The 11,828-nt window shown below is 39.9% G+C and overlaps 1 protein-coding gene across 1 annotated transcript in view; it reads left to right on the top strand.

Annotated features, from left to right (window-relative positions):
* The window catches only part of PLCE1 (phospholipase C epsilon 1), a 133,719-nt gene that overhangs the window by 66,131 nt on the left and 55,760 nt on the right, over positions 1 to 11,828 (top strand). The window contains exon 3 of the mRNA XM_015822694.2: positions 3,574 to 3,869. Within this exon, the coding sequence (XP_015678180.2) occupies positions 3,574 to 3,869 (296 nt within the window). The remainder of the gene's footprint in view (positions 1 to 3,573; positions 3,870 to 11,828) is intronic.

Below are 11,828 nucleotides of genomic sequence, written 5' to 3'. Positions count from 1 at the left end.
CTTCCTTTCAGCTTTAGAATGAATTAGGAAAAGTTTAATCCACTTGCACTGTTTTATGTTTACATGTTTGATGACAAACAGCCTTATGTTTATAAGTGACAGTTTTCCTGCTAAGTACCTGCATGTCATAAGCATTTGAATTAAAATTACCATATTGAAATCAAATCTGATGTTTTTTAATTTTTATTTGGTGTGCGTTAGAACAGGGGTAGTCTTATACGGTGAGTATAGCCCAAACTCTATATTTTAACTGGAAAAGTTGGGGGTCGTCTTATACGCCCAGTCGTCTTATACGCCGGAATATACGGTATATAAAACTGGTGTATAATAGTATAAATTGGTGTATTAACACTTCATGTGAATAAAGATCATTTGAAGTGTTAATATCATTTTATAATACCTTAATAAGACCGCACTTGGAATATTGCATCCAATTTTGGTTGCCACGATATAAAAAAGATGTTGAGATTCCAGAAAGAGCGCAGAGAAGAGCAATCAAGATGATTAGGGGACTGGAGGCTAAAACATATGAAGATTGGTTGCAGGGATTGGGTATGTCTAATTTAATGAAAAGAAGGACTAGGGGTGACATGATAGCACTGTTCCAATATTTGAGGGGCTGCAACAAAGAAGAGGGGGTCAATCTATTCTCCAAACTACCTGAAGGCCAGACAAGAATCAATAAATGGAAACTAATCAAGGAGAGTAGCAACTTAGAACTAAGAGAAATTTCCTGACAGAACAATTAATCAATAGAACAAGTTGCCTTCACAGGAGATTTTTAACAGGAGATTGGACTACCATTTGTCTGAAAAGGAATAGCGTTTCCTTCTTGAGCAGGGGAGTTGGACCAGAAGACATCCAATATCCCTTCCAACTCTGTTACTGTATTCTGTTATCACAAAGCCTTGAAAAGATGGTTTAATAGGCTTTATCAGTAGTGAGCAAAAATTAGGTAACTAGCGAAGGCATCATATGTTACCTCAACTTCATATAGCGAAATATAGGAATTGTAGTGCCAGTGCATATATAGTTATATTACCTCACTTACTTCCGTACGTTTCTGCTACTACTGATCAGTACTTGGTGCATTAAAGGAGATAAAACATACACGTTGAAAACTGTGTTGTAAATATTGCAGTATCAAATGATACTTTTTTAGGTGTTCTATAAATTAATTTTGTTTCAAAATTATTTAAGTCCGAGAAGGATTTTAAATTGCTTCTGCTGTACTTTCTTAAAACTTTATCTCTTTAAGCACATTTCTTTTGTTAAAAAAATCCAAGGTGAGACCAGTTAGTATTCCAGATATGATAATATATTCATCTTCACCAACTTTGAGAACAGAGGTGAGCCAATACCAGTTCTGTAGACCTTTCGTTGGCATAGGGGAGCTGCAGTGCTGGCTATTGTCTGTTATGTTACAGACACAAGCCTATGTAACTTCTTCTCTTCCAGTGTTATGATTTTCATCATAAGAATGACTTGAAGATGCAGCCAGGACAAACAGTACCTTTTGGAGACCATGGTAAAACAAATAGTTTTTAAAGTTCTTCACAATTTTTGGGCCTGTTTGTTCTCAGGCTTTAGAGATTTACTGTTATCTTCACAACAACGTGTGAGGTAAGATAGGTTGGGAGATAAAGATTAGCTCAGGAGGAAGTATTTACATTTTTAGTAACTGGGATAGTTTTGGAGGAAGCCAAACATGGATAAAATAAATGGATTTTTCTGGAGTTAAACTAGACTTGACTTTGTTGTTGGCAGTTGTCAAAAAGTCTAGCACAATCCCTCTTCATTTCTGAAGGCAAGTTTTTGAATGTTGTGTAAGTAAATTTAAAGAAATTTGAAAAGAGAAATTAGAAGCATCATATCTAAATCACACTGCCTGAGATCACTGTTCTCAAAGTGTCCTTGTTTTCTGAATTTTGGCATTTCATTGGTTTTCACCTAGCAAAGTGTTAAGAATATCTAAATTACTTTTGGGGAAAATGTGCCAGGTATCTTTGGTTTTTTTGGAAGAACCAAAGATCAATACTGAAAAACTGTACAACAATATGAGTGTGATTCAGAAAAAAAATGTTCTGCTAGGTAAAATGAAAAATGGGTGGGAAGAAAACAAGAAAAAGTAAAACTGGGCAGATCGTTGGCTAGAAAAGCTGATGAATGAGATGATCTTTTTGAGACAAAATGACTGACCCAGAGTCATCAGCTGGCTTCATGCCCAAGGCAGGGCTAGAAGTCACCATCTCCTGGTTTCTAGCTTGATACCTTAACCATTACTCCAAACTGAGGCTCAGAAACAAGGCGCTGCGCCATGCAAGAACGGGGCAGGGTTAATGAGTATCACGCGGGTACTAGCCCCGCCCTATTTGCAGCATATAAAATGCTTCCCTCTCCCTTTTCCTCCGGTCCACCAATCGACAAAGGTTGGAGACCTCTGTTGTACAGAGTACAGTATTAGCATGCAATAAACCTGTATTTGTTTGAAACGCTCTAGCCTAGCTCCTGATTTCTTACACTTGACAATTTCCTTATTCTGATACCATCCAAGTCCAAAAAAGGGGATAGCAATAGCTTTATAGCACTTTCTGAGTGGTTTACAGAGTCAGCATATTTCCCCCAACAATCTAGGTCTTCATTTTATCGACCTTGGAAGGATGGAAGGCTGAGTCATCCTTGAGTCGGTCAGGACTGAACACTTGACAAGTCAATCTGCAATACTGCAATACTGCATTTTAACCACTGGGCTCAGTGACAAGCAAGAAGATGGGTGGACACAATTATACTTGTGATGGGTGTACAGTGGGAAAACATGAAGGGGCAGTTTGGGGGGAAAATTGTTCTGGAGAATATCTATTTTTGTGGTTGCTAAGAATAGATGCCAATGTAATGGAACATAACTGTTATGAGCATTTCAGCTGATGAAAGGAGTCATGTGCCCCTATTAGTTTTATTTTGATAGTGTTGGGTAAGATAGAGTACTTCTTGGATATGCATTGTGAAGATCTTGCCTATAAATGCCTGGCCTTATTAAAATTTTGATCACAGACCTGAGGTTTCACAGAACCATAGTGGACGCTAATACCAAAATTCTATGGAATTTTTAAAGTTTGGTCCCATTCACTTCATGGTGATTTTCTCCCATTTGTCACTAAATGGGGATAAATTATCATGAACTGAGTGGACTTTAGAACCGAGGAAATAATTATTGTCCTAGCAGAGCATTTAAATGAATACAAATTACTTGTACCATTGGGTACAGAAGATAACATAACACATCTACCTATGTAGATGTTTATATATTATTGTACACATTATAATTTAATGTATTTAATAAAGTTAACACTTGAAATATGTATCTCTGTATGGACCAATGCTATTATTGGAAAGTGATTTGCCCTGAGTTGTACATTTTTTTTATATATTTTATTGAAATCAAAAAGGAACTTCAAATGTGAAATCACTCAGCATTTAAACTTGTGCAGAACATATGATAAGCTTCTTATAAAATGTTAATTAAACCTGATAAAAGAGAAAATGTTAGCCAGTTTTTACTTTTATTTGTTTTAGAACGACAGATGAGTTCATCGATGGCTGCATCAAATGCCCTTACTTCCACCACCAGTAAAGAACTTGTAGACCTGCAACATCTCATTCAATTTCCAGAGGAAGTTGCTAGTATCCTGATGGAGCAGGAGGAGGATCTTTACAGAAAAGTGTTGCCCATTGACTATCTCTGCTTCTTAACCAGAGATTTGGGAAATGCTGAATGTCGGAACAAACTTTCATCCATTAAAGCAACTTTTCTCTCTGTCCCAGATGGGGAGCAGAGTGCTCTTGAAAATTTGGTGACACGATTCAATGAGGTAGGTGGAGGGATTTTGATTATCTTCTGTGTGTTGCTTTTCGTTGTACATTTTTAAGGACAGATTGGAAGGGTCTCAGGTGAAGAGAGCACTACTGGGGCCTTTTCCCTTTTGATGAACTTTCAGACTGACTTTATAGGAGCACACATTTGTGAAGCAGTGAAGTAGCTAGATGTAGCTGCCACTTTAATTCCTCACAGTGCCTCTGCTACAGCCATTGCATTAGGGCATGGGTGTCAAACTCGCCATGTCATGTCACGTGTTGCGACGTATCGTGACTTTTTTTGCATTGCCGGAGCTGGGGTGGGTGCAGCTTCCGCATGATGCAACCGGCCCGTGGGCCGGCAGTTTGATATCCCTGCATTAGGGCATTATGGGAAACTATGTTGGAGCCACTGATGAACTGTGGTAGAATGTAGCCTGGATTCCCAGGAAGGAGGGCTGTATTCCAGAGAAGCAAGAGACAGGAAAGTTTAGCTAGTTTGGAATGAACAAAGTCAAGACACCTCTTCCTTAGAAGTTCTCAGAGTATATCTTTAGTGATGCAATAGTTTAGCAATAGCTATAGCACTTAGACTTATATACTGCTTCATAGTGCTTTACAGTCCTCTCTAAGTGGTTTACAGAGTCAGCATGTTGCCCCCGACAATCTGCGTCCTCATTTTACTGTCCTTGGAAGGATGGAAGGCTGAGTCAACCTTAAGTTGGTCAGGATCGAACTCCTGGCAGTGACCTGAATTAGCCTGCAATACTGCATTCTAACCACTGTACCACCATGGCTTATAGTGGTAGCATAAAGCATAGTTTGCTTTAGTTTGGCAAGATTTCTGTCTATAGGTGAGGAACAATAAAAAAACCTACTTTGAAGTAATATAGCATGTCTTTCTTGGGTTTTGGAGCCTGGCATAAATTGTATATTGCGTATTGGGCTGAATATTTTTTAGAGAACAAAGGACAGATTTTAACAGTGGGCTTTCTATTTCACTGGACCATGGTAGTTGCCTGAGGAACTGTATAATTGCCAATCCTGGTCTTTTGACAAATAGATTGATTGTAACAATGGGTTGGATTGTTGCAGAGAGCTTATAATTTAATTGCTGGACCATTTTGTTACAGAGTAAATATAATTTTCCTAATTATATGAAAGAAATATGAAACAAGCATTTCTAAACTCTTAACAGATTCTACGTATTTTTTCATAATCCACAATCTAAAACCCTTTGGATATGCTATGATTGTTCTTAAGGAAATGATGTTGTTTTTTTTCTTTTGAAGCAAACCTTAAACTTATTTTCTTTTTAATTTATTTGAATATGACTGAAATCCAAAAGTGCAATTAGAACAGTGTAATATATACTGCTGTGCAGTTTTCCTGAGCTGACTCTGGATGTCCTTATAGTGTAATAGTGACAGCAGAAATGAGAGCCATCTTAGTCCACATGTCAGTCATATGATAGATACATGATTCAAGGCACGATGGAACTGGAAGTATTGATCAAAAAGGACATGGCTAAATGTATATTTGGGTCTATTATAATCAACAGAATCATATCTGTTAGAATTATTGGCTATCTAGTGTATCAGTTTTATATATGGCAGTATAGTGCTTAAGATTTGTTTTGTATTTAAACCTACAAAATCGTCATCATACAGTACATCAGAAAGATCCTGATCAAAATATGAGTACATGAAAAGATATAACAAGAAAAGGAAAATAAGAAATACCTATAACAAGATCAGAGAATTAGTGGCTGGCCCAAAATTCTCTTCAAAATACCCATATATTCTTATGCAGATATTATTGCATCTGAAAAAAAAAGATTCCAGGGGCAAGAGTCATACTTTGACTGCCTAAAAAAAATGTAACTGCTTTCTGGCATTGCTTGTAAAAATAATTCACTATATTTATATTGTGGGAGCCAGAATGAATTTTTAGATGACAGACTCTTGATACTTAATGGAAGAAAACTATTTCATACCTTAGTCTCCCCTCCCCCAATTATTTTTTGCAAATTCTCTACTATGTAACAGTTTGTCTTATATGTTTTAGCGCTTTATTTACTTAATAGTTTTTATTCTCTGAGAAAAGAACTTTTGGCTTTATGTGGTTACCCATTCCTCTTACAAGTTAGCCCTTTGTGTTTGTGTAATTTAACTTTATTATCAAATCAATGTGTAAAGGCCTTAAAGTCCTAGTATGGTTGACCATGAAATATAAAAGAGAAACATTGCAAGACAGTTTTATGTGTTAAATGAAACTGGATTGTTGTAAAAACCTTTGCTTAGATTAAAAAGGAATAGTCAATATTTTCAGACCCTTTTAGAAAGAAATAATATCTAAGAATATGTAGAAGGCATTTTTACAGTAATCTAATTTTATATACCTGTGTTTTGAGTATCAATAGATTTTTAAAGCCATAAATGGCCATTGATCACAAGGTGAAAAGTGATAACCTTTTAGAGTTACTTAATCACTTAAAGATCACTGTTATTTAAACACTATAGTTAGTATTTTAGATACATTCACAATCTATCTGTCAAATTTCTAAGTTTACACCAGGTATTACTCATTTTGTAGTAAATTAACTTGTTCTTGGATCCTTTTACTTTTTAAAAAGTAATTTCCAATGTTTTTCCACTCTCATATAACATTATGTCTTCCTATTTATATGTCTATTGCAATCCTATAGAGGTAAATGACTGTGATGTAATAAATGTGTATGTAAGACAGCTTAACTGTCTTACAGTCCAAAAAGAGATGGCTTAAAAATATAAATTTGCTTCAGCAGTGGAATGTAAATAAATATTTCATTCCCCAGTTCAGAACTTTTGAAAACTTAAATGAGCTTGCAAAAACCTTTAGAAAATATTATGTTTGTATAAATAGCCAAATGTTTCCAGTCCTTGTTTGGAACACTATGTTTGAATTAGTATATAATCGGATTAAACTGGTGAAGGTACTTTATTGGTCTATTTTATTCCTTTCAAGCAGACCAGTTAATTCATCATATTTTATTAAAGAAGAAGAAAGCAGAGTGGGTTTTGTTTGTTTATTTGTTTATGTGTTTTTTTGCTGCCTGGTACCACCTCCAGACACAAAGCCAAAAACATTTCTAGGTCTGTCTTTCTATAATTTTAGCTGGAAAATGTAGTAGGATAAAGCTGCTTAATCTAGTGGCTCTTATCTTTTCATATTTTAAGTCCCTCTGGCCATACTAGCAATGAACTTTGATCCAGTCACAATAGAAACAAAACTTCTACATATATGTATTTATAACCTTACTGTGATTAATTTTTTTGAATTACAGTAAATTTTAAGGATATAAAATTCTACTAATAATGTTGACCATAGCTAAAACTGTAAAGTATTCCGTTAGAGCTAACTGGGGATGAAATAATGGTGCTCGCTGGGACAGTCTTCCTTTGAATCCAAATCAAATAGTACTTTCAAATAATGAAGATAACCAGTGCAAAGTGAGATTTTATTCTGACGTCTAAGGCCAAATAATTCAGATTCCTGGACTCTAGGAAATATCTGTATCTACAGGGGCTGCCACAAAGAAGAGGGAGTCAAGCTCTTTTCCAAGGTGCCTGAAGGCAGGACAAGAAGCAACGGATGGAAACTAATCAAGGAGAGAAGCAACCTAGAACTAAGGAGAAACTTCCTGACAGTTAGAACAATTAACCAGTGGAACAACCTGCCTCCAGAAGTGGTGAATGCTCCAACACTGGAAGTTTTTCAGAAGAGACTGGACAGCCATTTGTCTGAAATGGTATAGGGTTTCCTGTCTGAGCAGGGGGTTGGACTAGATGACCTCCAAGGTCCCTTCCAACTTTATTACTATTATTATTATTACCCGAGATAAGTATAATATCTTATTTCAGGTCAAAATCTATGGACATGGATACTTGTCTACATATAGTCCTCAACTTACAATCATAATGATGATTGTTAAGGGGGTCATCATTGACTGATGCAATTTTATGACTTTTTACAGTGGTTGTTATGTGAATCACCATGGCCATTAAGTGAAAATGCAGGCATTAAGTGTACCCTGTGGTCATTAAGCTTTTGTGAAAAACCAGAAGTTAATGCCGGTTCTGGCACGTGATCACAGGATGGTGCAAACTCCTGTAAATGCAGGCCAATTGCCAATTGCCAATTGCCAAAATGCAATCATGTGATTATGGGGCACGGCCCTCAGAACTTTTGGGGAATTCTTGTAACTTCTGTCATAAGTCAAAGACTACCTGTATAGTTGACATGGAGTGATATTTAGTAGGAGTATCCATTGCTTGCCATCAAGGCAAAAAGATATTATGGAATGTGCCTGCAATTTAAACCAAATCCTTATTTTCCTAGGATTGTGTAGCAGGTAGCCCTGCTATGCCAAGCAGCTTTTTTTAAACAGTTGCTGACTGCTATATTTGTGTGCCTACGTGCTTCGAGACCACCTTTTGCCTTCAAATCCAAAATACCGTATGGCACCAAGGCTTAGTATTGAATAACCCATGTGTAAATTTAGCTGAGAGGCTTGGGATTAAGCATTTGACAAGTTTTTTTAAAGTAGATGGCTTATGAGATTTCCTATTTGATTCTAGCCACAGAAGAAGTGTGATAAAAAATTATTCTGGTGATTGCCTTTGGAGTTATTAGTGTGTTTTACAGTCTTTATTTTAAAGCTATTATACTCTTATTTTGATTTGTGATCATAATTATAAAGAGTTAAAATGCATTACACATTGTTTTTAGCATTGTTCACCCAGAAAGACACAGTGCTTAAGGAAAGTTGGAGACAAAAACAGATAGAAGCTATATAGAGCATAGAATTCGTTTGATTGACTAAGGAAAGTTTGAATGTGGAACATTTTAAATTTGTTTTAAGCTTCACTGAAAGAAAAGCCAATATAAAATGAAGTGGATACTCTACTATTTCAGGTTTAGGAATAGAGTTTTATATCCTAAAGATTCTTGAGAACAGCTGAAGGTACAGTATAACATCAAAGTGATATTTAGAGATCACAAGTTGATTAAATACCCAGCTAGTTTTGAAGCATTTATTAAATTCCAAAATGGATGGGCCGTAGAGATTTCAATTTGATGGTCCATGTCTACAGCCCTTGCTTCAAGCTCTGCCCTGCTCAGTCATAAATCTACTGTACATACTTCAGATGTTTGGCTTCTTGCATTGTTTACCCAGAAGGACTAATATTATCCAACAAAGTTTAAAAGATAGCTGTTAAGTCTGGAGAATAATGGCGCTTGAGATGAAGCATTTCTAACAAGTCTTTATTCTCTGCTTCCATTCTACGAACAACCCGAGCAGAGGCACGCAGGCCTCTATTTATACCTTCAGATCCCCGGGCAAATTCAACCAATCACAATACACTCTTTTCCCGCCTTGCGCATGCGCGCAAGGCCGGCGCCACTCAGTCTGGTCCCGGGCAGCTTCTGCAAATGCCCGGGACTCTTGCAACGTCCCGAGCCTGCCTTTGCAGGCTCAGGACACAGCACCCCTTCCCCCTAGATGAAATAAGACTGCGCCCACATGGACGCCATCCTAGTGATGGTAATATAATTAATAATGCGTTAATGTCACACAGTGCATAAGGTGTGGGACTGTTCCTTTGAACCAGACCCAGTGGCCCCCAACCTTGTTTCCTTACAGTCAACCAGCCTGGACCATTAGTTCAGTGATTGCTATTTACCTACTCACCTTACGTAATCGGCTAGGTATTTGGGAGGGCCTTTTACCCTAAGCGACCTTCTCGGACCTGGGGAGTTTGTATTATTTTCCCCGATGCTTCTTGCACTAGATGAATTGCCCTGTGGATGACTGGTGACTTCAGTTTGACTTTCCTGCCCGTCTCCTGTATTCGAGCAGTCAGGGCCCTGTCGATCGCTAAACCTGGTTGACCTACCCTCTATGGAGTTTTCTAACCCCTCTGAACTCATTTCCGTGTTTCCTGACGGAGTGTGGTTTTCCTGGCTCGTTTCTGTAGTGATAGGGTCTAGGAATGCCTCCCTGTTAGCCCTGATGCGTGAGGACAACCTTCTATGAGCCATTTCAGCAAGGGACGTGTTCCCCCTTTGTTTTGCCTGCTCTTTTGCATGTTGTGAGTTGTGAGTATGCTCCCAGGTATTCTCCGTGTCTGGAGTATTGTTTGTTAGGGGTGGATAATTAGTCTGCCACCGGTGGGACTCCCAGGCTGGAGTGTGTATGGGGGTGTCTGTGTACCCCCTTTCCCAAGAACTGCTACTTGAAGTACCTGTGGAACTTGGGTGTTGAGTACCCGTTTCTCTCCCCACAGCCATCGTTGGCTGTTGAGTTTGATTCCCAGAATGCATTCCCCATTCCTCCTCCCCCCCTAGAGGAGACTGAGAATGAACCATAGGCGAGTCCCGTCTCACACGTAGTTGATCAATGTGGCGGCGAAGAACGCGGCCGTCTGCCAGGGACACCTCGTAGGACAGAGGCCCCGAGACCTTGCAAACCACAGCCGGGACCCAGAGGTGGCCAGGCCCGTAATTCCTGGCCCAGACAGGATCACCTTCACGTAGGACCCGTGGTGGGTGTGGCTGAGACACCTGTGCAGCTACACGTTCCGGATGCAGCCTGTCCAATTTAGTCACGAGCTGACGACCCCAACGGAGTTCGGCCGGGCACTTACCCGTGGCAGTGCACGGAGTAGTACGATGTGCCAGAAGAAAGTCAGCCAACCTGTGATGCCAATTGCCGTAAGTCAGCTTCTTGAGGGCGTCCTTGGCAACGCGGACCATCCGTTCAGCCAGACCGTTGGTGGAAGGATGGAAGGGAGCCGAAGCAGCGTGGCGGATCATGTTGGCCCGAAGAAATCCCTGAAACTCAGTAGAAGTTTTAACTCCTGGCAATAGGCTGTGGTCTTGTAGACCGTTGGGCACACGTCGTTTTTACAAAGAGTTGTGAACTTATCAGAACCGCCGACACCATCTTCTGTGTCCGTGCTGGAGGTCGGTGAACCTTACCGATAGTTGTTGTTGGTCCTTCTTAACTGGGACTTTCCCGGGTCGCATTACTACATGTATTCTAGACCATAGAGTGTGTGTTTCCTCCCACCTGTGTACAGGAGCCTGGGGCATTTCAGGCCTGGACTGTTGGCAGGCATGACACCCATGGACTTGGGACTCGATGGCCCGGTCAATGCCAGGCCACCACAGATGGCTGCGTGCAAGCGCCTTCATCCTGATAATTCCAGGGTGGCCCTCATGTAATGAAATCAAGATTCTAGCCCTCAATGAGGCCGGGATCACAACTCTCGATCCCCAGAGGAGGCAGCCATTGAAAGTGGACAACTCGTGCCTCTTGACCCAAAAACGTTGAAAATTCTCCGCAGGGCACCTGTCAGGCCACCCAGACAGGACCCATGACAGCACGCGTTTGAGCGTGTGGTCAGTGGCAGTTTCAGCAGCCACATCCCAAGCATTGAGGGGACATTCAGGCAACTCCTGAATGGACAATATGTGCACAGCAGGAGCGGGATCAGGCTCCACAGTAGGTAATGGCAGCCTACTTAAAGCATCCACATGACCCATTTCCTTACCAGGCTTATGGACCAGTGAATAGTCATAAGCTGAGAGGAAGATGGACCAACGCAGCATACGAGGGGACAGGATATGAGGAGTTTGTTTGGAGGTAGTGAATAGCCCCAACAAAGGCTTGTGGTCAGTGAAGACCGTAAAATGGCGGCCATAGATAAAGTCATGGAACTTTTTAATACCTGCCACCAGAGCCAAAGCCTCCCTGTCAATTTGAGCATAGTTGCGCTCAGCAGCAGATAAGGTCCTAGAGTAGTAAGCCACAGGGACCTGAGTCCCATCAGCCGTCAAATGGCTAAGAACAGCGCCCACACCGTAGGGTGAGGCATCACAAGCCAGACACACTGGCAACTGCTCATTAAAATGAGCCAACACCGCATTGG

This window comes from Protobothrops mucrosquamatus, unplaced genomic scaffold (assembly GCF_001527695.2).
Source record: "Protobothrops mucrosquamatus isolate PMUCROS unplaced genomic scaffold, P.Mucros_1.0 scaffold1644, whole genome shotgun sequence".
Classification (NCBI taxonomy): domain Eukaryota; kingdom Metazoa; phylum Chordata; class Lepidosauria; order Squamata; family Viperidae; genus Protobothrops; species Protobothrops mucrosquamatus.
Note: the sequence above shows the minus strand (reverse complement) of the source record. Positions and strands in the feature narration are given on the sequence as shown.